General features: G+C 41.6%; 3 protein-coding genes across 3 annotated transcripts in view; 1 reads left to right on the forward strand and 2 right to left on the reverse strand.

The window, feature by feature from the left end:
• The first annotated feature begins 1,903 nt into the window (after window positions 1-1,903).
• ptpn22 (protein tyrosine phosphatase non-receptor type 22) lies at window positions 1,904-15,285 on the forward strand. Its single transcript, XM_070910276.1, has 25 exons — window positions 1,904-2,119; window positions 3,797-3,905; window positions 4,239-4,315; window positions 4,438-4,533; window positions 4,723-4,761; window positions 4,989-5,060; window positions 5,308-5,367; window positions 5,699-5,841; window positions 8,123-8,189; window positions 8,304-8,381; window positions 8,579-8,665; window positions 10,258-10,819; window positions 10,916-11,002; window positions 11,155-11,232; window positions 11,419-11,496; window positions 11,614-11,750; window positions 12,143-12,170; window positions 12,412-12,495; window positions 12,676-12,809; window positions 12,997-13,024; window positions 13,692-13,754; window positions 13,994-14,091; window positions 14,178-14,208; window positions 14,314-14,397; window positions 14,484-15,285. The coding sequence occupies exons 1-25, from the start codon at window positions 2,018-2,020 to the stop codon at window positions 14,543-14,545; spliced, it is 2,484 nt and encodes an 827-aa protein (XP_070766377.1). The 5' UTR covers window positions 1,904-2,017; the 3' UTR covers window positions 14,546-15,285.
• A 1,796-nt stretch (window positions 15,286-17,081) lies between these two features.
• LOC139289430 (lysine-specific demethylase 9) lies at window positions 17,082-22,676 on the reverse strand. The gene is made up of 7 exons (XM_070911037.1): window positions 22,112-22,676; window positions 20,890-21,569; window positions 18,958-19,095; window positions 18,218-18,360; window positions 17,941-18,108; window positions 17,742-17,850; window positions 17,082-17,618 (listed from the first exon to the last, which is right to left on the reverse strand). The coding sequence occupies exons 1-7, from the start codon at window positions 22,674-22,676 to the stop codon at window positions 17,082-17,084; spliced, it is 2,340 nt and encodes a 779-aa protein (XP_070767138.1).
• Window positions 22,677-25,722: 3,046 nt separating this feature from the next.
• The window catches only part of magi3a (membrane associated guanylate kinase, WW and PDZ domain containing 3a), a 101,829-nt gene continuing 100,617 nt past the window's right edge, over window positions 25,723-26,934 (reverse strand). The window contains exon 21 of the mRNA XM_070909800.1: window positions 25,723-26,787. Within this exon, the coding sequence (XP_070765901.1) occupies window positions 25,778-26,787 (1,010 nt within the window). The 3' untranslated portion in view covers window positions 25,723-25,777. The remainder of the gene's footprint in view (window positions 26,788-26,934) is intronic.

Here is a 26,934-nt window from a genome sequence, read left to right on the forward strand (position 1 = left end):
TTGTAGAAATTTTGTAATCAATAAAAAGACGATTATGATCATCAATACAAGTTGTAAATCATTACCCACTCACCATGAAAAAGCAAAATCAGACACAGTGTCTTCATTTTGATGTGTGAAGTGTGAAGTAAGAAGTCTGAGTATGAACAACCAGAGGCAGCACGCAGGAAGCTGTAGAGGTGGACTGTGGCAGTCGTAGCTTCCTGTAGGTACATTGTGGGTTACAGACCTACAGCTTTGGTGTGCTGTTATGCACAGAGCACATATATGAAATACTGCAAAAATCACCACACTTATGTGAGGCTGTGTCATCATGAAATACCCTTGAAATATGTGAGCACTGGTTTTACAACTGGGGAAACTGCATTTTCAATATGGCAGCACACCCGGTTCTTCCATCTTCAAGATAAATAGCATAATTTTACTTGGACTTTTATCCCACAATGGTTTAGACAAACCACTGAGTAAATTATAATAACAAATTAATTCATTTTTTAATATTGTTTTGTTATAATTAACAAAGTTAAATGTGCTTTACATGGTTGAACCAGGATTAAGGAGGAAAATACAATCAGACAATTCAAATAATACAAAATAAAATGTAATGAAATACCCAAAGATAATATAATAACAGAAAAGACATGTTGGAAATAAAATGTGGGTTTGAATGAATAAAAATCTTTTTTAAATAATTATTAAGATGTGACTGATTCTTCAGGCAGGCGGCACCACAGCTGAGGGGCCCCGACTGCAAAAGCATGGTCACCTTCAGTCTTAAACTGGAATTTAGTAAGAGCCAGCTGAGGGAGGGGAGCTGCAGTTCAGCAACATAACTGGGAGCAAATACAAGACATGCTTTAAATTCTAAAATTGAAAATCAATTTCTAAAACTTACTGGTAATCAGTGCAGAGAGGCTAAAACAGGTTTGACATGATCTTGATCTTTAATTCACCACAAAGCCATAGATGTCACCATGTCACTGATTAGTAGTGTACGACACCTGCTGAATGCAGAGTACAATTCATTGATGTCTTCATCGTGGCTGACCCATGCCTGACTAAAGGCATTCTTTGTTCAGGCATAACTGAGGCAGAGTTGGCTTCCTCCTCTCACATGAACTGCATGTCAGCTTCTCAGGTAAGCCATGTTTTCATCCCTATAGCTATATAGGATATTTTTATACATATTTTATTACTTATATCTTGCTATATGTAATAAAGGGAAGTTTTGTGTGGGTGACTTAATTCTCATAATTCCTACAGAGCTCCTCCTATTCTTTAGATTAGAAACTGGACAGTTTACCCACCAAACAAAGTTTTACAAGAAATGGCAGAGTTTACTTAACAGTATTTCCTCTCAAATACTGTCAGGTGGTTTACCAAAACAAATGGCCACTACGGACATACAGTTGGCATTAATGAAGACCTAGAGAGTTGAGTGGGTTGCTGCTAATTGCTGCTTCAGAACATCAGGATTTTCAGGATTCTCAGACACCCTCTCTCTTCACCACTCCTGCCTCTGCCTCCATCCCGACCCACATCCCGCCTCCTCTCCTCTTATGTGTCCTGAATGTTGTCTAACAGGCTAGACTGCCTGTCTTGCTCTCTGACTTTGGGTAGGAACAGCTGTTTGTGCCTGTTTTTATGCATAAATGCGTCGCCCACTCTATTTGTGGGAGTTTCCCTCCCATTCACTTTACGACACTGTCATGCAATCAAACACCCGGGTGACTTTAGGACCCAGTGAGAGACACCCAGGGGGTGCGGCAATATTTTTAATCTGATCACAGAACCTGTTAGCTTACTCTTGCTTCCTCTATGACAGTTCACATGTTCCCTCACAATAGTTCCTTGATGTGAGAGTTGCAATAGAGAAGTGCTCAGTGCAGCAGCAACAGACGTGCCACCGCCCTGAACCCAAGCCTTGGCGACCCTAATCCATGACTCGTCGACGAGGACCTTTGTGTCCTGACATGTCTGTGAAAGGTGCCCTATCCCATGCAGTGTACAGCCAGCCATGGAGCATCAGGCCTGGATACTGAGGAGCTTCCTGGCCCAGTTGGAGAGACGGGAGGCTGTGGACAAGGAGGCACCGAATGTCATTGCTGGGGAGTTTGCGGTGGGTCAAGTGTTCTGTTCGTTGTGAGTTGTGTTGTATATGAAGCCTCCACATAGTAGTCTTATTCCTCCTGTGGCATTCACTATCACATCATCAGAAACCATGTCATAATTGTTTTGTTTGTTCATACTGAGTGAACTGACAGTAAGCACAATGACAAGGAAAGTTCATCATTTTCACAAAAGGCATCATGTTCAGGGAAGTAACACGCCGCTATTGTAATAACGGCTACAACGCCACTTTTGCGCTTCCTCTTTGCACTGATGATTGATACTGAAGGCGCATGAACAAGGAAGACCCGTAAGCAAATGCTTTATAACATGTAACATCTAACAAAGACGATTCAATCAGTCGATCATTTGTTCATTTATCATTTTTGTATACATATGACAATGCATGTACATTCACACACAAGCACATGTATACGCACACACACACACAAAAAAAATCTCTCTCAGAAGTCTTGAGCCCCAAGATGACATCATCTGTGGGCTGCTGCCATGGTGATGAGTGACATACCAGTGCCTGAGGACAGCACCGTGTGCTTCACATGCTGTCCTACTGCTGTCATGCCACGACCGCTGCAGAGGAAGGGGTCTATTTCATCACTTCCTCTGAGAACAAAAAGCACTCTGTGGTGTTAGCAGCGCAGATGGTCTGCAAGGCCTTCAGCAGACTGTTTGGAACTGCGAGAACTGGCTTCTGAACAAAAAGGCCAGTGTTTTAACAAATCCTGTAAGCATACACGTGCCATGACTTTAATTTGAGTGTCAAACCTTCCGCACAGTAAATTCAGGATGGAAATCCTCTCAGTTTGTAAGCCTGTCAGTTTCTAGTAAAGTGAGTCATAGGTTCTGGTCATCAGGGGTTGAATCACATAAAAACTGACCATGTGTGACCACTGTGTGCAATTGGTCACATGTAAGTTGCCCCCTCTTTTTCCTGACTCTCCTGTAAGACTGAACAACTATGAAAATACTGAAAAAGATATTGTAATCATACAAATGCGCCACAGCTATCATAGATTTGTGTCACAGCAGTAAGGTAGTGATAAAGACAGTCGAGTTATCGCCAGATCTCCAGTTTGACGCCACAAGGCACACCACCACCGATATAAAAAGTTTGTTGTTGGTTCAATAAAAAACATGAATTTATGAATTTGCCATAAAGAAACCCTGCACAGATATGCTGAAACTCACATTACTTTGACACTGCTTACCTTACATTGATTATGAATTATTATGAAACTTTGCTAATTAATTAAAAGAAGGTAAACCTAATGTAGGTGTGCTTACTGTACACTCGACTACATCCCTGCCTGCATCACCTAAACATAAGCCAAGGCAACACAACATGTTACAATATTATATTCCATTAAGGAAACTGTTTTCTTCCATTTGCATGTTATTTCAATGAGCAGCATATCAGATTATAACTATATTTCGGTAGAATACAATATCATGATAGTGTGAAATAGAGCAGACATCAGACTACAGTACACCCTGCAAAGAAAGCAACTTATTAAGTAGCCTATAATTGGACTGAAAAGCATGGTCCTTTGTGTGGTATACAGTGAGAAAAAAGTCCTCTGACATTCACATGGCTGCAAGCACTTATGACTAAAATGCTGTTGTCCAATGCTATGTAGTGGGATTCAGTTTCTTTCGTGTTTTTCAGAGGTTGAAAAGCCAGTCAACTAAGTACCGCACTGACAAGACCTACCCCACCAAGACAGCAGAAAAGCAGGAAAACATCAAGAAGAACCGATACAAGGACATTGTTCCCTGTAAGCTTTGCTCAAGGCAGATATGAGAACATTTTGGTTTGACATTTTTACTTCTGCATAAAATGATAAATATAATTCTGCATCAGGGCAGTCTAGATAATGTCAGATAAGATATGACTAAGAAAGTGTGACTTCTTGACTGATAGATGGATCCCATTTGATAATGTGGAACATGGCCATCTTGTATCAAGAAAAAAATACAAATACATTTTATTTTATTCTTATTTTATTACAATTCTCTGTGTCGTTTTGCCATAAATATGTGAAAAGGTACAGCACAGTGACTGAGTTGTACAACAATCATATTATAAGTACATATTCCTCTCCTTTCAGTTGACCACAGCAGAGTGAAGCTCACTCTCACCACAGCTAAAAATGACACAGACTACATCAACGCCAGTTTCATAAAGGTAAATTAACCGCATTCGTGCGAGGAGGAGCCCTTTACTATGTATGAATTCAATATGCAGTATTTGCACATTTATGTAACTAATGTGATTTGTGCAAATGTCACTAACATCCTCGTCTACAGGGAGTGTCGGGCTCCAGGGCCTACATCGCTACTCAGGGTCCTCTGCCTCACACAGTACTGGACTTCTTGAGGATGCTTTGGGAGTACAACATAATGGTATGACCTGTTACAACAAGGTGTTTTAACACATAATGGTGCTAAAAAAAAGTATTAGCATGCTTCAGTGGTAAAAATAATCAAAGTCGCTCTTTGACTACATAAGCTGACATTTTGAACTCCCCCACCTCCAAGTGTTCATGTTATATTTTGGTACATTTTAATTCTTATTGTCTTGCTTGGCTCTAGGTCGTAGTGATTGCCTGTCGAGAATTTGAGATGGGAAAGGTGACTCCATTTTCTACATTTCCTCATTCCACTTTTTTCTCAACAGACAAACCAGTGTTCCAGAGTCTATATACAATCTATACTTCTGCATTTTGTGTGTCCGTTTACCCTCAGCTTTTGCATGTGTTGGTTTGATGTGTAGATTGAGGGCATTTTTGTTGTGTTCCTTTAGAAGTGAGTGAAATGTAAAATGTGAATAACACTGCATTTTCTTTATTTTTTTGTAGAAAAAGTGTGAGCGCTACTGGCCACAGAAACAAGAGCAGCCTTTTGTTTGTGAGCCTTTTACAGTTTACTGTGTGAGTATTTTTATTTTCACTGCCCCACATCCTACTTTGACGGGTTCATAGCATTAGCACTGTTCCATAACATATGCTGACATTATAATTTCACACTATCTTCACACAGCACATGTTTCTCACATTTGGTTATACTATTATTAATACAATATAAAAGAAATTCACATCATCTACCTTTTATAAATAGCAAGAATGAGTACTTGGCTTAAAGATACACTGCTGTCTTTTTTCTTTTTCTTTTTTACAGGATTCTGAGGTAAATAAAGGAGATTATCTGACAAGGACGTTACGGGTGACTTATCGCAATGTAAGTATTGTTTACACCCTGACTGTGAGAATAAGTCTCGGGGCAATTCTTGTGGGACAAGCAGGAGATTATCAGATGACATGTTGTTAGCAGCTACAAAGACTAGAGGCAGTTGTTCAAAACTCAAAACTAATGTGGACATATTTGACATCTTTGAAACAGGATCTACTAACATCTACCAAAATCATTTGATCTATGTAAATCTTCAACTTTCAGAATGACACATACAGGAGAATAAGCGTGGTAAATGTGTCTGTCATGAACTGATATATGACCTTGTTTTTAAATGTGCTGGAGTTGTAATTGTCTCCAATTTTCTTATTTTTTCCAGTGTAGCCGAACTTTGAAACAGCTGCACTATGTCAACTGGCCAGATCACGGTGTACCAGACTCCATCCCTCCCATTCTGGAAATGTTGCATGAGATGCGTTCTGATCAAGCCCATGATGACGTCCCCATTTGCATCCACTGCAGGTCAGGCTTCCTTATGCAACTTAATTCTCCTTAGTCGAGATGAAATCAAAAATTCCCTTTTAACCCTTTTAGATCACATCCCCGATCATATTGTGCATCTAACAATGTATGCCAAAATAATTACAAAAGCCGTCTTGGTACGAATCTTAAATGACCTCTGAGAAAGTGCTAATGTGGGTAATCTTTCTTTCCTGGTCTCTATTTGACACAACTTATCATACTGTACTAATAGATAAACACCATTTAGTTGGAATTTCTGGAAAGGTTCTTGACTGGTTCCACACTGATTCAACTGGGAGACAGTTTTTTGTCAGTGTTAGTTTCAAATACTCATCACATTCTACATGGTGTTCCACAGGGCTCCATACTCGGTCCACTATTCCCACTGTACATGCTCCCACTGGGCCAAATTATACAACAACATGGTGTGAAATTGTATTTATCTCTAGCGCCCGACAACCCCAACAGTTTAAAAAGTTTTATTTCTTAAATAGTGTTACAACTTGGATGACTACCAACAATTTGAAAAAAAAAAATGAGGACAAAGGAGAGATTATAGTTATTGGGGCTGAAGACAGAATTTTAAGTAGCCTTAAAACCCTTGCAAAACAGGTTCAGAGGCAAAAATCTTGGGTATCATTATAGATTATGACTTAAATATAAGAAAGGCTAGTTTACAAGGCTCTGACTGGTTTAGCACCTCCATAGTTGACTGTCTCTGCCTCTATACTCCTAAGAAGTATGGAGAGGCAGCCTTTCATAGCCTGCATATGAACATAACTTCTGTAAATTTCCTCAACAAACATCTAAAGATACATTTTTAAAATCTTGTTTTAAGGTAGTTTCTTGTTGCCTCGGTTGTTTCATTGTAATATTTTATTTTCTACTCAGTTTTATTGTACTTGTTTGCAATGATTATTGTTATAATTTCTGGATGGACAGGGCATCTGTAGTTGCAGTATCAGGAGAAGAACTCTAGCAATGCATTAAATTCAGTTCTAATGTGTGAAAACAAAAGCAGTAATTACACTGAAGAATCATACTTTCGGTTCAGATTGAGTTACTATGGGAGCATACTGCTTGTGGGCAGCGTGTATATGTCCCCTACTAAAGCCCTTAGAAGGCACCTCCCCCCTTTTCTTTGAGACAGGAAGTGTGCGTAGGCGGGTAGTCAACGACCCACTAGGTTTTAAAATGTACGTGCAGGCATTTCCCCTCAGTTTTTCCAGAACTTACACTTTGGCCCATTCAAAACCTGCATCTACCTTTATGCTTTGTTCAATGTGCCATCTCAACGATATAGAAAATTAGTTTCATTTTGTTTTCTGTTTTTGTTTTGATTGTTAACTACGCAGTATTTAGAAACAGATAAAAATAGACTTTGTGTAGTGTACAGTAAAGACTGAGTTGGCTGTTTGCATACAAAACATTTAAATGAGTGAGTCACTTGGAATTTTTCACATAAATATATGTTAGTATATTACAGTAGTATATTATGTTAAGATACTGTGGAAAAATGTGACATGAAGGCATGCCACACCATGACATGCCCACACCATTTTGAGGATGATGTGTCAGAAATGGAATGTTGAGTCAGTGGCAGATCCAACCTACGTAGCAGACAGCCACCTCTGAGTGATATCCCCACTAGGCAGCTGTTGAAGACTTTTCACTGGAAAATGAGTGATTTTGTTCCCCAACACTCAATAAAAACGCAACATTATAAGCTTCACTAACGTAGTGTTTCCTGCTGTACTTTGCTTTAGATTGTACACAAGGTCATGTTATTGCAATCCATCTCTTGTGGTTTATCGATGACACTATACTATACTGCTAGGGGTACTATATAGAGGACAATCATGTGTGATATTATGAATGAGAAAATTCTTTAAAACTAAAACCCATGCTGTCAGTTTTTGAGTCAAAGCCTTTAACATCTTTTATTTTTTATTTTTTATTTTATTTTTTTTAGATTTGATCTCAGAATTTCTAGGATGTCCACTGAGATAAGCCTTTTTAAGCTGGTTATATTAGCACCTGGGAATGATTATTTGCATTTGTGTAAACCTGCTTAGAGTACCTGATGGGTGCGGTTTGGCACATGCAGTACAATGAGTGCCAGAAAATCAAGACAATCATGTGACACATGTGTCACATCACATTGTGGCTGTCTTCACTCCTCTACTACTAATAATTATTTGACGAATCACCTTGAAAGGTCCCTCCTGCTGGAGATAAGCTGGAGTGGTATAAATGTGACTTTTTGTTGCTGTGATTGTAGTGCTGGCTGTGGTAGAACAGGAGCCCTGTGTGTCATTGATTATACTTGGAACCTCCTGAAGAAACAGGTGAGATATCCCTGTCGCAGATTATCCCTTCTGCACATTATGTATCTAAAATTGACATTAATTTAACTGTAAAGATGCAAGCTGTATTGTGCTGATGTGTGTGCTTGTGTTTAGATGATCACTCCAGACTTCAATATCTATGACTTAGTTCAAAACATGAGAACCCAGAGGCCCTCGTTGGTTCAAACCAAGGTAGTTGCTGTTTTCTTTTTCTTTTTTAACAAAGCATCACATGTAACAAATCTTCCAACAAGCAGAACCACATTTCAGGCAATTCTTCATGTCAGTTGCTTCCCTCTATCAAAGATCTTTGTGATGATTTGTGTTTCGTGTGTCATGCCCCGGGGCTATGTCACCTAACAGAGCAGGTTTTTGTTGTTTAACCTCAGGAACAATATGAGCTGGTCTACAGAACCATCAAGTTACTGTTTGAGAGATATCTGCAGTCCATGGATGCACGGACCTGCAGAAATGAGGTGAGCGACGACGGGGAACACTCCCTTGTGAATGAGCCAGAAGGACATAGAGACAGTGGAAATATACAGTGCATCCGGAAAGTATTCATACCACTTCACCTTTTCCACATTTTGTTATGTTACAGCCTTAATTCCAAAATGGATTAAATTTCTCTCAAGATTCTACACACAATACCCCATAATGACAAAGTGAAAAATGTTTAGACAATTTTGCAAATTTATTAAAAATAAAAACACTCAAATATCGCATGTACACAAGTATTCACACCCTTTACTCAATACTTTATTGAAGCACCTTTGGCAGCGATTACAGCCTCCAGTCTCCTTGGGTATGATGCTACAAGCATGGCACACCTGGATTTGGGGAGTTTCTCCCATTCTTCTTTGCACATCCTCTCAAGCTCAATGAGGTTGGATGGGGAGCGTCGGTGTACTTTGCTGCATTCATCTTTCCCTCGATCCTGTCATGTGCTTTGTACTGAGGAGTGGCTTCCGTCTGGCCACTCTACCATAAAGGCCTGATTGGTGGAGTGCTGCAATGGTTGTCCTTCTGGAAGGTTCTCCCATCTCCACAGAGGAATGCTGGAGCTCTGTCAGAGTGACCATTGGGTTATTGGTCACCTCACTGACCAAGGCCCTTCTCCCCCGATTAGGACTCTAGGAAGAGTCCTGGTGGTTCCAGACTTCTTCCATTTACGAATGATGGAGACCACTGTGCTCTTTGAGGCCTTCAATGCTGCAGAAATTTTTCTGTACCCTTCCCCAGATCTGTGCCTCGATACAATCCTGTCTCGGAGGTCTACAGACAATTCCTTTGACTTCATGGCTTGGTTTGTGCTCTGACATGCACTGTCAAGTGTGGGACCTTATATAGACAGGTGGGTGCCTTTCCAAATCATGTCCAATCAATTGAATTTACCAGAGGTGGACTCCAATCAAGTTGTAGAAACATTTCCATCAGTGGAAACAGGATGCACCTGAGCTCAATTTTGAGTCTCATAGCAATGGGTGTGAATACTTGTGTACATGCGATATTTGAGTGTTTTATTTTTAATAAATTTGCAAAATTGTCTAAAAAACATTTTTCACTTTGTCATTATGGGGTGTTGTGTGTAGAATTTTGAGAGAGAAAAAATAATTTAATCCATTTTGGAATAAGGCTGTAACATAACAAAATGTGTAAAACGTGAAGCGGTGTGAATACTTTCCGGATGCACTTTATAATGCGTGCTCTCCCAACACCAACTGACAACACAGCCATCACAGCCAGCAAAGCAGAAACAACAGCTGTGGCAGGCTCTCTTGTGGTTTCAGTAGCATTGATATAGAATGCAGTCACATGACCTGAGTGGAAAATAATCAAATAGCAGACTGGGTGAAAAATAAGGCTTCTGCGTTATTTGAAGCTAAACACGTATCAAGAAGTTAGTGATTTGATCAACTGCAAAGGCCTGTTTACATACTGTATAATATTGCACCCACCAATATACTATACGCGTGGCAAACTACTTATTTGCCAAAGATTAATGCATTTACATCAAATATCATATCAAAAGCTGTTGTAACTCACACTCTCCTGTCAAACTGGCCAGGTGACCATGGTCGCGTCCACTATCACGCCGGACACTGAAAGCGAACTCTTCGACCTGAGTGAGGAGTTGGATTTGCTGCCACAGTTCCAGCACCTGCTTGATGAGGAAAGGGATGTTGTACCACAGTACCACACTCCCTTGCCTTCCGCTTCAGAAGATCTCATTGCCTTGAGAGAAAAGGACATGCAGAGGGACCAGCAGCAATGGCACCTTTTCCGAACCCTTCCTGAGGCTCTGGCCACCACCCAGGACACGCAGGAGGGACCCAGGACCTCACCTCAACAGGTGCATACCAGCCAGACAGCCCCTGCAGTAGAGGAGAGGATACAGGAGGGCGATGACATACCATTGCTGAACCCTGCACCTTTACCAGCTTTGGCAGCAGCCTTTTGTCTATTGGTGGAAGACCCTTACTTTGACACGCCAATGAGCTCCCCTTCATCAGAGGAGGCTCTGATGGACTGCACTGAAGACAGCAAACAATGGACAGCTAGCTCTATCTTCAGGACGCCCTCATTGTGTCTGAATGACCAGACTCTGGAGTTTAACTCTCCGGCCTCAGGTCAATGATCAAATTTGTTAGTTAGTCTTACAGAACACAGACAACAGAAGATTTTAATTTTGTCGATATTTGTATTAACTAATGTGCATTTTGTAGGTACAGTTGAAGTTCATATAGATGAGGAGGTACCTCCTCCCCTACCTCAACGAACCCCTGAATCCTACGTACTGGATGTGGATGCAGGTTGGTGTTCTCAGTGTAGATAAAAGTCTGGAATATAAACCATTAGCTTCTGAGAGGCCCTGAGCATACTTGATCTCGCTTTGTGCTAATATATCCTGGACTTTAGAGGATATACGTGTTACATAACATTATGTTATGATTTTGTCTTTCAGAGCACTCAGATCCTTGTGAAAGGTTAATGGTCATCATTCCACCCAATGCTGCTGCTGAGGCTGTCAGGGAGTTGGGAGGCGAGAAAAAAAAACACACGCTCAATTATGCTTTTCTTTTAGTGTCTGAAGATGACTAATACTGTTCTTTTTCAATGTACTTTGTGTCTGAAATGATTTTGTCAAGTAGGAGCGGCCCTTTGATGTAGAAATGGCAACACTGACTACAATATCCATAACAAACTATTGTTATTTCCATATTTGCAGGCAGCCCCAGCCCCCCCTCACCTGTCCCCCCTCTTCCAGAGAGAACCCCAGAATCATTTGAGCTGGCTCTTGATCAAGGTGACTTCATAATATCGTAAATCACAATCCTTGAAACAAGAAACACCAATAATTGCGAACAGAAGGTTTTACTTTAAAATGTAATAATGAAATTGATCATTCTCGTTTGCCTTTCAGCTCCTGTGGAGCAGAAGTTAGAGGTCACGCCGGCAGTGAACCTGAGCAGAATAGGAACGTCTTCAGAATGGTCTGGTAACTCAAAGCCAGCAGCCACTGTGTCTCAGAATGAGACGAAACCCTGGGCAAGAAGTAAGGTAAGAATAAAGCCTTTCAGTGGCTGTCTGATGCGTGACGTCCTGCAAGTCAGTGCCATGAGGGTTTTAAAGAAAAATGTGATTATGAATTATGTATATTAACATTATTTGCGCACATAATGAAGTCAGCATCTTTTTGACAAACACCTCTGGTCAATTGAGAATGTGGATGATAACATGTGTCACCCAAGCCAAGTGGTTGTTCAAATAATAAGGGATTTAAACCTCTTTAACTAACCTGAACTTTACACTTGAACTGACGGGTTTCTGAAACCATTCTGTATAAACATAGTGTGATATCACACAGTGAGAGCCTTAAAAATATCACAGCAGTCAGATCAGAATTCTGGTTGTGATCTGATTATGTAACAGCATACTTCTCTTTCTTATAGAGTCTAAAAGCAAAGATGACCTTCACAGGTAAGATATTTATAATAACACAATGTTCCAGGCTAATATGTAAATACACTAGCTAATAATAAAGCAAGCTGACATGGTGTAATAAATGATGTCATTATATGATTCATGTCATTACCAGGTTATGTGCGTTTTTTAAACCCGTTTAGAGAGACCTCAAGATTTCACATTATCTGCCATTGTTCTTATGTCTTCGTGTGTGTGATAATTTCAGTAGTGTTGTATTTTTTTGTGATATCTATAGTACCAGTAACACATCCTGATCTTGTATCGAATGCAACTTCAAACCTCCACCCTTCCTGTCCACCTCTGGACTCACTGACTCAAAGTAAGCTCGCCAGACTGAATGATGGAATCATCAGCTAATTTCTAAAATCTTTGCTTTGAGGTGATCTACTGTATGTCATTTCAAGAGAAGGTGTACAAATGTGTAAAATCACAACACAGAACTCCGTTCCATAATAAGAAATTAAAGTTGTTGTCTAAGTGAAGTGCTCTTTTCCAACAGTTCACGAGAAAACTGCACCCTGCCCGCAGCCCTTACAACCAGCACAGTCCTGTCCAGGGGGGGGCCTGTCATCTGAGTGGGGCGGCACCCCTCAGCCCAAGAAATTCCTCGATGTTGTTATGAGCAGGAGCAAGGTAATGACGATCAAATGAGTCAAAAACAGGGGGTTACGGTGTGTTGTCCTGAAAACAGGCAGCACACAAGAGAGTGATGCTCACTGACTCATCTTCTGGTACTCCTGTCAGTGTTTTTCCATTCAGTGCTAAACATAAGTTTCCACTTGTAGGACATTAACATTTTCCTTTCAACTGTTCACCCTAGAGTGTTCGAGCTAAAAGTTCAAGACAAGGTAAGCTATTCTATCTTGTGAATGAAGACCCTGGCTGTTAAAAGATGAGGCTAGCAATATCCTGTATTTCTCTTATATGTATATCCCATGAAAAGACCAAATCCAACACAGTGCTGCTACTCCATCTCAATACTTTCCGACTTCCCCAGCCTGTCTGTGGCACTGAGCCCGAACCCATTCGTTAAGTCTTTAAAAACGGGGGTTAAAAAGGGCTATCTAATTTCCCACAACAGCTGGACACTGTAGACAGAGTGTTAACAGCTGCAGGACTGCTCACGTTCAAATGTTCAAATGTCAGTGCAATGTGGCTCAGTTATATGTTTTAGACAACAATGGAGGTCTATGGCACAGAGGAATTAGTTCTATCAGGCTTTGGCTGCACAGATAATACTCGGCAGGATGTTGACAATCCTTTAATGTAGCAGTTTAGGTCAGTGACCAAATATTTTTTGTTGGCTGTAATCCACCAGTTTATCACAATTTACATGGTTGCAGGTTCAAATTAATATTTAGAAGTACCTGTCTTCACCACAGGGTGGCAGCCTTTACCAAAACAAGAGCTAAAAGTTTGCTTGCTAAAATGCCAGGTTTGTTGTTGTCTTGTTCGTGATTTATCTGACCGATCGTGCCTACATCAGGGTAGTTTATCAGTGTGTTTCTACTGCAGAGCCCCTCACTGCAGTTCGGCAGCTCACTCCACCTCCTGTGGTCGTGGCTGGAGGAGGAAGTGGTGAGTTGTTTCAGGCATTACACACATCTGCACACTGCACACTGGCCTTTTCACAGATACTGCTATTTGACACGTGGACTTGTCAAATAAATGTACCGCATACATTACATATCTAAGGCTGTGGTGATTCCTAATAAGACTCGATAATACACAAAGCCTTGACGCAACAAGCACAGTGAGTTAGAAAAGCAGTTAGTAAATAGACCAGTTAATTTCCTTTCTGTTTCTGTGTTCATTAGCTCACGTGGGACAGCATGATGTGAACCGCAGGCCCACCACTGAGACATCAGGAAACAAATCAGACAGAAGCAACGAGAAGGCCATGTCTAGAACGAGGGTAACACAAGAGCCACACACGACTAGTTAAGTTAAGAACTGCAAATTGTAGCCAACTAAATCTGTGTTTTTCTGTCCTTTGTCCAGAGTCTGAAGTTTTTTAGACACAAACAAAAATGTAAGTGGTGCTAATTTAATAATAATTAATAATTTAAGCTAAATAAATTCACTGATGTCTGTAAAGAAAAAGTGGGACTAACATGTCGAGAAACTATCCTCTCAGCTAAAATTGCCCCTCCACCACCTCCTACCCAACCTGGAATACCAACTCCATCAAATGATGCTTCATCTTCAGTGTTCAAATTTGGTAGGCCTGCGTCTACTTCAAGATGACATTAACATATCGTACAATATTACATAGAATCTTTACAACGCCGTCTTCATCTTCCACAGGATTTGGGAACCGATTCGGGAAGCCAAAAGGCCCCAGGAGTTATCCAGAGACCTGGGTTTGAGGCAGTCAGCCCTCTCTGAAGAACATCTGTTCCTCTAGTGATGATAATCATGATGCGTTTCATCGCTGAGGGACTTGGGACAGTTGGAGGTTTATTACGACGAGTATGCCTTGAAGATACTGTGGAAGATCACATACAGTGGACCTGAAAAGCACTTGACAGCCGCTTCTCTTAGTCTCGCACAGCACAGTCGCACCCTCAGCAGAGAACAGGAAGTGCCTTGTTACCAGCTCTGATGTGTTTTGTACTGTATTTTAATTATTGATCAGGGCCTCTTTGAAGAACATGGACAGCCACTTGACGCCATGACTTGAATATTTGATTAAAAAACTCAGCTTCTACAATGATTTGCTTGAAGAAGTGAGTTTCACACTTCTTGTTTTAATGCTCAAGGCAATGCTGTTAAACTTGGTGCGTGAGGAATATATTTAGTTATGTACAGTATGTGTGCGCGTTTGAAAAAGGGTACAACATTGCATCTGGTTCATCACTTTTTCTGTGACAATAGACTTCATTATGTGTGCCATGTGTGTCACTTGGTTTTGTTTCAATGCCATAATTCACACATTCATCTGTAGTTTTTTTATATGATTTTAAAAGCACCATCTTTGAAAAGGGTCATCAACATATTGAAAAGGATACCTTAAGATACAGTGAATGTGATGTATATTGAACATGTACAGTTAAACTGTGTTACACTGGTTACACACAAAATTATTTATTAAAAAATATAGAAAGTCTATGCATTCTCATTGTGGGTTTTCTCTACTTAACAAAGACTGAATCATACTGGTACCAGATCTCTACTGTCTATAAATAATCACCCAGGACAAAAAGTATTAAAAACGTCTCCGTACAAACATTAACAACGGCAGAGCATCACAACAAATATGACAAAAAGGCTGTTTAATTAATTTCTACTATTGAGCTAATAAGTCAATACCCTATGACAGCCATATTTCTGACAAAACAAAATAACCATTCTGCTTCCTGAATAGGATCTAGTATGTATGAAAGGCATCATTTTCAATAACTCTATGATGTAGTAATTGTTTGCTTCCTGGTGACATGCAGATGTAGAAATCAAAGAGCATTTTTTTTCACAAATAAAAACACTAAATCAGAACAAGATACACTATGGCTGCTTGGCCAATCCCCATTTTACCATCCTACTTTTCAACAAATACACCTCACAGTTTTCAATGAGGCTAACCGTGTACAGTACAAGGCACTAGGACGTAGTCAGTGGTGGAGCAAAGGCAGTGCCACACCATCACTTCCTATATAGGAGACTGCTTGTAGAAGACTACAGAACGAAGGCCTCTGTGAGGGTCAGATCAGCTGTAAATCTCGTACTGTGACCAGAAAGTTTGGGTTTTTCACATGAAGATATTTTAGGATTATTTTGAAAGAAATATGAAATTCACTTCCATCTGTCACAGTACAGAACACTTTTGTAGGAGGCTTCATTATTTCAGAAAACACCGGTGCCTTCATCAACCCGGTGACATTACCAGCTAAAACTAAAGGTGAGAATGAATTTAAATCAAATGTGCAGTGACAGCATTCACATATTCCCAGCTACAGCAACAACAACATAATATTTACATACCAAATTCTGAAGACAAGCTCCACACCTGAAGAAAAGATTCAGACAATTATTATTATTGCTAAGTGCAATAGCCGTAATTCCTTTGTCATTCAGAGGCGCTCCTTCAATTAGATAATAATCTTAAATATTTATCACTGGTTAAAAACCTGTGTTCATATGTTGAGCTCAATCTTAAGAAAATAAATAAAATATCAAAAACAGTATCAACAGTAAAAAAAAAAAGAAAAGAAAAGGGTGCTGTATAAAATTGCATTTAAATAAAGAATTGAGCAAAATGTAACTTCTAAAGCGGACAAAAAAAGTTTTAAGTGCTTGTAGTTTAATTATTTAAATAGAAGTTTTTTTTCAATCCAGGAAATCCAGTATGTGCCGAGAATTTGATTTAATGGCGAAGGCCCAGTTATGCAGACAGCGTCCTCAATCTATGAAACTGAGTCTACTGTATCTTCTGGGTGAGGTTAGTCTAAATGCCTATGTCACTGAAATGAGTATAATGTTAGTATCGTGCTTCCAGAGTAATCATATTCTTGGTATGAAACTGCCACAGACTTCCACCTTCCATGAAATAGTTCTGCCAAAAAAAAGAAACAGCTGAGCCATTTTTAACATAAATTAAAAATCCGGCTCATTTAGTAAATGTGGCAACTTATATCATCAGTCTAAAAATAACACTTTCTTTACATGATACACACCTTTTGAATGAGACAGTGGAGAGTTCCAGTTTCTGTGTTTCAAAGAAGAAATAATGTGTTACATAGTCCCATTAAACAGTATGCTTTGGCTGGAAAAAACCCCATCTGGGAACATATTAACCAACATTTAAAGATGTGAAGAATAATTTAAGTTGAAATGCTTCCTGATTGACACAGAGTCAGTTTTAGTCTACAACTCCTTCGCATACGTCCTCCATATACATACGTAAGGTTATTTAGGGAAATGTGCAGTGTGGCCGAGAGCTCTTGGAAGGGCGGGCTCTGTTGAAGGTGTACATCCAGAGTGGACTGGTTCCGAGGAAAGGTGGCGATTCTGGTATGCTGGGGGCAAGTGGGCAGATTTGGTGGGCTGTGGAGGGGCTGGCTGAGGCTCCTGGGGAGGCGTTGCTGGCCTCTGGAACTCTGGTTCTTCAGTCTTGGCCACCCCACCTTGGATGTTGTCTCCCTGTGGTCGTGCCCAGGGGGTTACGGTGGCGTCAGGCCTGGCAGGGGAGGAAAAGGAGACTCGACCTGAGGTGGGGCTGAGATCACTGGGCCGCTGCTCCTCTTCCTTGTCCTTTTCCTCTGGGTGGTACTGTTTGAGGCGGATGTGCCAGGCCAGGCTGCAGACTGCAGACACCGTCTTAAACTGGTGGATGACGTTCCTCGGGATGAAGTAAATGTCGTCGTCACAGAGCTGGACACGGACATAGCGGATGCCTTCCCTCCTCAGCTGGTTGAGCTTTGCATCGTCCACCCACTGGACACACTGCACGAAGACACACAGTGGTTTCATGTTTAAAATGTTTGCAGTGTACGCTGCCAGTAGCAGACAACATCTGCGATATGACTCACATCCTAATGGATTATGTATAAAGATTCCAGTCCTCACCTGAGACACTGGGGGCTCATACAGATCCAGCTGCAGCCTCTGGACCACTTCATTGAAGTCCCCAGCGTGGAAACAAACTACGTCTTTGGTTATCCGAGGTCGGCAGTTCCTGTGACAGCACAAAACACACAGGCAGCTTAATACTCCTTCCTCATCACAAGCCAACATTTTTGTTAAAAACATATCAAAAGACACTCACCATTCTCCAAAATGCACGGCCTTCAGTACCCCCACAGCAGCAGTGCTCTGCCAGTCAAAACTCTGGCCTACATGGTCAGCGTGGGCTTTAGTCCGGTCCTCAAACAGAACCTCTCTAGGCTCACTGGCCCTCGGCAGGTAGTGTAGATTTTTTATCTCATTCATGGACCTAGACAAAGAGATGTGAGGATGGGAGGGGACGGAGAGATTTTCATAACACTTTCTATCACATGGATATGGAGCGGTGTTAACATATTTTCTCTGCAGCTGGGTTGTACCTGCGTCTTTTGAAAGGCGACTTGGGCATGTCAGCAGTGGGTACCATTTGTTCTCCTGGTCGCACCCACATGATGGGCCCATCGTCACTCTGAGAGCGACAGTCCAGCTTCAGACTGGAGAGGCTTCCCCACGGTAAGGTCATCTGTTGTCACACACACACACACACACACAGACATTCACACACACAGCTGTGAGTTTTCCAGAGCTAAGCTGAGAGTGTGTTCCCACTTAACCTGATATGCATCATTTCGTTAGAACCAGTAAAACACATACTGTATGTTACTGAGGCCTACGGGCATGGGCTCAAGTTGTGATATTAAATCAGATGGTACGTTTGTGATGCAACTCATGAAAAACTTAATTACAAGCCACCATATAATGACAAAATACTGTAAGTGATTTAGTTTGTGTCTACATATTGTTTTATGAAATGTACAACAGACTGAACAGATGTTAGTGGAATAACAATGTGTGAGCGATGGAGTTATTAGTGTGGTACTTGTACTTCTTAATGAGCTTCCTGAGAGAAACATACTGCATTCAGCATATTAAGTGTGAGACCTAGAGGAGGACGCACAGCTTATGGATGCACTATGAGTTCAAGTCCTCCAATCAGGTGGGCAGTCAGAGCAAAAACATATTGCATCCTGCCATGCCGTACACGAGGCTTTATCAGGCCTGAAGTTAGAAACCCTATTTGAGTATTGATATAAAAGCTTCAAATAAATCTTCCTCTGACCTTGAGAAAGGGGGACTCCTCCAGCATGTCAAGGAACTCTGGGAAAAAGTCTCCAACTTCCTCATCCACGGCTCCCACCAAGCTGATCTGCCTCATGGGCCCGGACCGGTAAGTTCCTGAACAGTAAGTCCGGCTCACCTAGGACAGGAGAAACAGCAATATGTCATTCAGTGTGTCCCATTCCACACTACACACTTGTTGTATACAGTATATAGTATATACCTGCCTTAGTATACAGTTTTTACAGGTAGTATACAAAAACAATTAACATAATTAGTTTTTTGTTAAAAAACGTTTCCAGTGCGAACACACTACTGACTCAAGACCTGTTTAGATTTAGTAAGTAATACATAATTGGAACACAGCTCTCGTCAGCTGTTCGACTGCATTAGCCTCTGCTGTAGATATATTTACAAGACATGACTGTTAATATACCGAAAACTTCCTCACTTCCTTGAGTGGTCATCACTGTTTTACAAAACAACAAAATTACTGCTCCAAGGAAGCAGTATGTAACTCACAATATTACTTTTGTCCAACATAATCCTAGAGGTAGCTACTGCAGCACATCATGTCTAACATGACTTATGGGTTCCTTACATGCTTATGGGCATGGTATGCACACTCTACCAGGGCGCTGTAGATTTATTTTCAAATCTACACATGAAGTCACAGCTGCCAAGTTGTATGTAACTGCACAGAAAAGGTTCAAAGACTGCATAAATCTGCACGTTATTATCCTGGTATGTGAACACTGCTGTGATTATAATACGTTTTCCAGGCCTACAGTATGCAGTTTCATGCAATTTAAGTGCAGCAGATACAACAAAGCATGCAATCATTCTGCCCTCAAAAGCATCAATTTATTCTCTGAACTCTCCAGTGGTGAGATTATCAAACTAGGCCTGTTTCTGTTTTCTCTGCGTAAACAGACAACCGCTGAGCTCTCTGTGTCCTCTGCAGATCTAACATCACACATGCAGAAATCCTGGCTCACTCTTTCTCAGAGTAGAGGTATGATGCCGCATGGAACAAAAGCGACTCCATTAGATCTCTCTAAGAACAGGGATACCAAGTACTTAGGACAAAGTCAACTACTGTGGCCTTTAACTTGATGTGCCTTTCTTTCAGGGCATTTACCGTACACTTCAGCCACAAGGATCTAATTTACTCGTTTTTAGTTTCTTAATTTAAATCAATTATGTTTCGTATCAATAATATAAAAGGTTCAAAATCCATATTCCTTATGTTTAGATTTCCTCCTCTAAAAAGTCTCTCCGTTATGCATCAACCTTGCCTCTCACATTACTACATGAGGTCTGACCTGTGATGCCACAATGAAGTTTAATACAACATAACATAACATAATGCGAGGCCATGCTATTCTACGCCACTGCGTTCTTGCCTACTTTAAAAGCTCTCTGAAAACTCATTTAACATTTAGTGGACTGCTCAGAACATTTTATTTAGACTAGAGTTGAAATGATTAGTCCAATAATAAATTAGTTGATTGACAAAAAGTTAAAGAGCAACGATCACAATGATAATTGATTAGTATTTTTCTTTTTTTGAGAAAAAAACTTCTCAAATGTGAACATTTGCTGGTTTTGATGGTAAATTGAATCTTTTTAGGTTTCTGACTGCTGGTTGGCCGAAACAAGCATGAATATGTCAACTTGGGGATTTTCACAATTTTACAGACTAAACAATCAACTAACGGATAATATAATTGACAAATTAACTGATAATAAAAAGAATCGTTAGTTGCAGTCCTAATAGAAACTAGAAACTTGGCTGATTGAGCTGATCAAGAAACACGCCTGCTCTCATCAGAGGCTGTGATCTGTGAATTTGGATTTGGTTGTGAGGAAGGAGCAGGATTTAGTTGAGCACAATGCCAAAACCTTCGTTAAAAGCAGGCGGACCACTCGCCTTTTCACATACCTGAGAGTGAAAGTTGGCAATAGTGGTGGTCTCAATGTCTTTCTTGCCCAGTATCTCCATTTTGACTGGTGTGTTAGGGAAGTTGAAGGCAAAGTAGTCCAGGAAGTCAGGTAGGTAGGCGGCTGCGCTGTGCACCACTGCCAAGGCATAGGAGGCTGCACCTCTGGGCTTCTCAGCAAAGGCCAACTCCAGAAACTCCTGGGCAAAGCACTCCATCTCAGCTGGGCTGAGACAAGCCAACTCGTCAGCATAGGCGTGCAGAACTGATCCCCCCCCATTGGCTTGCCTTTCCTCATGCATGAAGCGTCCGCACCAGGTGCCTGTCTGCAGGCAGGAGCTGCGGATGTAGTGGTCTTGGTGGGAGAGGAAGGGGACGTGTCCCAGTTTGAGAGCATGGAGGTAGGGTTGGTGGTTGTCGATAGTGTCCCTGCCAGGCTGGCGATTGCTTTCGTGCTTCATGGTGCCAGGCAGAGACAGATCAGGGACAATTGGCAGAGTAAGATCTGCTCCAAGCCCCGCACATACAGTCTGAACCGCTTTGTTGTGCATGTCTCGGACCTTCTTGGCACTGTGATCGTCCTCGCGGTGCTTCTTCTTCTTCTTTTTCTTCTTCAGGAGATATTCCTCCAGTGTTCGAGACTTGACATTCTCATTGTGGGGCCTTGGCTCTACAGGTACAAGAATAAAGGATAAGATAAGTAAAAGTCAGAGGGGCAGGGTACATGTAGAGAGTGGAGGGAAGCTGTATTTTACACTGTATTTGAACACTACATGTGATTATTTTCTGAACAATGCACGATTCCCTCCAATTAACAATGGTGATTCATAATGGCATGCTACCCACACACACAGCATTATTGTACAGGAGCTACCAAACGTATCTATTGTCATGAATACTGATGTGATTGACAGTAGACAGCAGGCCAGCAATTAATAAGATTTTGGGGGCATATACATGTATTTAGTTCTGTTGAACAGTGTGCCTCTCCTGTAAGAGGACAGGTAAGAGTTACAGAGGAGAGGACAGTCTGTTCTAAATGCTCGTTTTACATACCGTTACAATACTAAACTCCAGTGAGGGAAAATTATAAACCTCTTGCAAAGACGTCTGCTGGTCCCTGGACACCACTTTGGGAAAAAATATATTCCGTCCCATTTCTTGAAAGGACCCCCCCCCCCTTTCGTCTATGCACAAGATAATAACACTCACCCTTCTTTTTCTTCAGTTCATCGTGTTTCACATTTGCCTCGGCGTTTTCCTTCTTGAGCTTCAGTTTCAGGCCTTTATCCCTGTGCTTTTCTTTGAGATCCTGGGGCTTGGCCTTGACCGTTTTGAGAGGCGTGAAAGTGAAGAGCGCAGGTGGCTCGGGGGGCACCGCTCGCTTCTTCTGCAGCTGCCCTGGTACCTTCCGCGGGGGAGGAGGAGGCAAAGTCGGCTGCAGGTTCTTCGTTGTACCGTTGGCGAGGCTGTGGTTATGGTGATGGTGGTGGTGGTGGCTGTGCTGCCGGCTGTGCATGACATGTTTATCCGCGCTGAAGTTGTGGGGTTTAGGGTTTTGCTGCAGCTGATGCGGCTGGTGGGTCCGGTGCTCAGCGTGCTGGTGGTGATGGAGCTTCACTTTCTTCGCTTCTTTCTCAGACCTCTCCCGCTTGTCAGCGGGCGGCGACATGTCCCTTTTCTTCTTCTTCTTCTTCTCTTTAATGAATCTGTCAATACTGTCCCGAAGCTTTTCTTCCTCTACTTTGGCACGGAGCAACTCGACTTGCGCTGCCATCTTTGCACGTACAGTACATTTAAAGGTCTAGGGATTTCTACTGCGCATGTCCTGGAAAAATTGTAGTCCTCCTGCCGTTTATTTGTAGTTTGTTTCAATAATTTGGGTCTGTTGCGCACGCGTAACATTTGGGGTTGTGGGTTATGTAGTTTGTTGATATTGCAAAGCAACACGGGAGTTGGAGTTTATTCTGGACTGACTGCGTGCGGCCTCGCACGCACACACTTCTGCTCAGCTGACGTCATGGTTAATTTAATAACCGCCACGAGAGGCAGTGTTTCACCGTTTAGAGCAGTGAGACATGTTATGACATACATCCATTCAACCATACAATAATATCCTGATGTAGGGGAGGAAACAAACAGAGCTGACTTGTGTGACAGGGTAGGTTTGTTTTTGCTTGCTGTGATCGGTCTACTCGTTTAGAGGCTGCTGATCATTAAGAGATCCCTTCCTAGTGCACATTAGGATGCACAGTTTTCCTCATTATGTGCAAAAATATATACTAAAGTTATTGTGAGGCTTCAGCAGTCTGAGTTAGACAAATCAAGTGAGTATCTTGCATCAAAATTCCTGCATTATGTCACAGTCTGGGGAGACACAAAGACAAAACATTCTGTACTAAAGAGGCTGTAACTTTGGGAGATAACCCAGACGCCTCTGAAGCCTCATATTTGCTTCAGAAACTTTGGAGTGTATTTTTGGACTGTGGATTTTGTGCATTAGGAAGGGAAGGGTCTGAAGGGGATGAATGATTACAGCAAGCAAAACCTGTTCCAGTGTTCATATGGGCACCTGACTACTGTTTTCACAAAGACTTCAACAATATAGACTGTACTAGAGCATCATGTAACAGGCCTACAATTGTTTTACCAAAGGTAAGTACAGGCTCCGCAGGATATACTTAATCAATATCACCTGCTCCCTAAATCCACAGAAAAATAAAATATACGCGAGTCACGTTTATTCAGTAAACCTTTATTTATCAGTGCATGAACAGAATGCCATGACCAGATTATTTCTTTTCACCCATTTTATATCATTTCCTCTCACTTCCCTTAAAAAAATAATGAAACGATTTACAGAGGATTTTTTTCTGCATGAAGGCAAATATTTATACAGGTGCTGTACAATTTATAAACATTTACAACTACCATGATGTCAAAACTAAAAGACTTTTTTTTATATGTTGGAGCAATGCAAGGCCACAGTATCATACATGGTAATGGCATGAACAGTAAATAATACAGTAGCCCATCATATCAACAACAAAGTGGACAATAAATTAGTAAGTGGTCTCACAGACCGATAGATGCACGTGTTACTTCTGTACAGGCTGATGACGATCAATTCAAGCAAGGACTAGTTCGTGAATAGCAGTTTATGAACCACTAGATGTCTCTGTAGTCCACAGTAGCAACATTAAAATAACTAAATTTTGTCTTCAGAGCAGAGCACAACTCATCCCATGTTTTCATCTGGGACTTAAATCCCTGTTTGATTAAATTTGATAAACCTTATAGCGACATTTCAAATAGGGCTCCCAAGGAAGCAGTCAAGCCATTTTCACATTATGCACTGTGTGCAACCACCAAAACTAACTGCACTTTTAGGGAGTCTGGTTTTATTTATAACACAAACGTGACAGCCATGATGTTGGTAATGATTAACGATTAAGCAACAATGTACATACTATTTTGTCTCACGTTAAGAGTCATGTACTAAGAAGAAATCGATCAAAAATAGATTTGGAGGTTAGAATGAGAAAAAAACAATGTGTTTTTGTGCCTACATTTATGATGATAAAAATACAAATATCTCGTAAAGTTTTAATAAGTTGAAGGCAGAGGTCTCACTTCTTACAATCAAGCTCTGTTAATTCAACTCATCTAAATTATGTGTCAATATATGTGTAATCACTTTGTTAAATAATATATGTTCTGGATTAAGTATAGTCAATGCTACAGCGATATCTAAAATACACAGGCCTACCAGTCAGCTTGTATACATACACACATAGCCAGAGGACCTAAAATACACAGCTGCTAACAGTAGACAACATTATGAATCAGGCTCGCGTGACTGTTCACAGACCATGACATCTTAGAAATAGAATGTATAGATTGCCGTTTTTATAGTGTTAGTATTTTAGATGGTGACGCTTATCTACACATTCTGTTTCTGTTATTAAGTCCACATCAAACGTGAAATGACCCAGAATGGATTTGTGTACTAACAGCTGTGTTTACACATAACTTCAATAAATTACATTATGCTTTATTATTAACACACATGTAACAAACATTAGAACTATAACCACAAGTATCTGGTCTGCTGATTGATGCATATAAAGCTCCAGGGTAGTCTGTCCACCCTCTGATAAGCTAATTGAATCAGAGTGTTTCAGAGTCTTCTCATGTGTATGAATACAGTCACGCATACAGTTCACAACCCTAGTCGGGCTCTCAAAAAAACAGACAGTAAAAGACTTAGAAGACACTCCGTCACCCCTTTGCAGCCGGTTTTAAGAGAAACTCACCAGCCTCACTTTTTAGTACATCCATCAGTGACAGCAACAATGAATCAATCTTACCAGGAAGAAAAGCAGAGTGATTGCATGAATGTCTTAAACCTTCAAAGTGACAAAAAAAAAAGAAAGAAGGATCCTTCATCGAGGCGGCTAGACAGGGAGAGCCGTTCATCTCAGTACCCACAAACAGTCTCACAGTGAGTGCGTTACAGAGCAGCTTCTTCATAACCGGAGTCCCTGATTGGCACAAAATAGACTTCAGTGTCACATCCAAAAATCACACTCAGAACCCACCTGTTACACACATGTCCCACACATCATGGTACAGTACGAATACTCATGTAGGTACAAGCACGCATGTCAGATCAGACATCAGCAGCTTGATGCAAACTGACCGAGGCAAACTGGGTGAAAAAAAAAAAAAAATCATAAGCAATGAGAAGCTATGTTGCTGGTTACACAGTGATCTGCTTTGTCCGAGATTGCTAAAAACAAAATCCTTCCATTCTGAATGTCCATCTTTCAGAGGCTCAGCTTTCTCTAAATATACGCAGAGAGTCCTGGGAGGATGTTAGATATCTGCGTATGTTGTGTCCACCTGGGACTGGATCTTGGCAGAACTGGGAACTTTCCATGGACCAGGGGTGATTGGAGCCTTCTTGCTGGTAGTGGTCCCGTTGCAGCTGGGGTCCTGGATGCTACTGCTCGAACCTCTGGGGTCCTTTCTATTCACTTCTTCAGTCGGCCCGTGGTACTTGCTTTCCCGGTATTCCTTATCCCCCTTCTCTCTTCCACTCCTCCGGCTCAGGGTGCTGCTATCAGCATCCGACCCTGCCCTCTCCCTGTGCATTTGGGAATGGGATTTTTGAGCCGCTGCCTCTTGCTCAGCCCTTTTGTTCTTCTTGTGGCGTTCACTGGTCCCCAAGCTTTTGTCTCCACTCTCTGTAGCCCTCCTCTCTTGCCAGTAGGCTGCATCCTCCTCCTTGTACCTCCGGTCCTTCCCTTCTCCATAGGCAGTGCTGGGCTGTTGGCCAGCCGGGCGTCTGGGGCTCTGGGGCTCCACCAGGTTCTTCAAAGGCACAGCAGGGTCATGTTCCCTCTTGGAGCTCTTCCTGGGGCTTGAGGAGCGGTGGTCTCTCTGCCCATGGGCTTTCCTCTCTTTGCTCATATCCTCCAGGGATCCGCTGTGGCCTCGCTCTGTTTTTCTGGGGCTCGGAGAGCGCTCTGCGTGATCTGCCCAGCCTTCAGTGGCTCTTTTGGGACTAGCAGACTTGGAATCACTCCTGCTTGGCTTTCTGGTGTGGGTGCTGGGGCTGGTGGTACGCTTATTGTTGTGGTGAGAGAGCTGCTGTCCTCTTGATCTGTTAGCATGCCGACCGTGCTCCTGCCCAGTGCCAGGGGACTCAGATGCTCTGGGATCCCCCGCGGAGAACTCATCAGGGGTGGTTGTTTTGGGTGACGATGGGGACATTTCCGAGGTAGAGAGGGAGACAGAGGATGGAGACGCTGGAGATGACTGCCCGTCAGATACAGAAAGTCTGGGAAAGCTTGAGGTTGGAATGGTTACTTTGTCCTTTGAACCTGAGAAACAAGCAGTGGAGAGTAAGACAAGATTCTAGCTGAGTAAAGTATTGCTGCATGAGCTAAAATATCCTTTACGGGGGACATTTCACACATTCAACTAACATTGAAGAGAATTAAACATGTCATGCAACAGAGGCAGAATAT

Source organism: Enoplosus armatus, chromosome 8 (assembly GCF_043641665.1).
Source record: "Enoplosus armatus isolate fEnoArm2 chromosome 8, fEnoArm2.hap1, whole genome shotgun sequence".
Lineage (NCBI taxonomy): Eukaryota > Metazoa > Chordata > Actinopteri > Centrarchiformes > Enoplosidae > Enoplosus > Enoplosus armatus.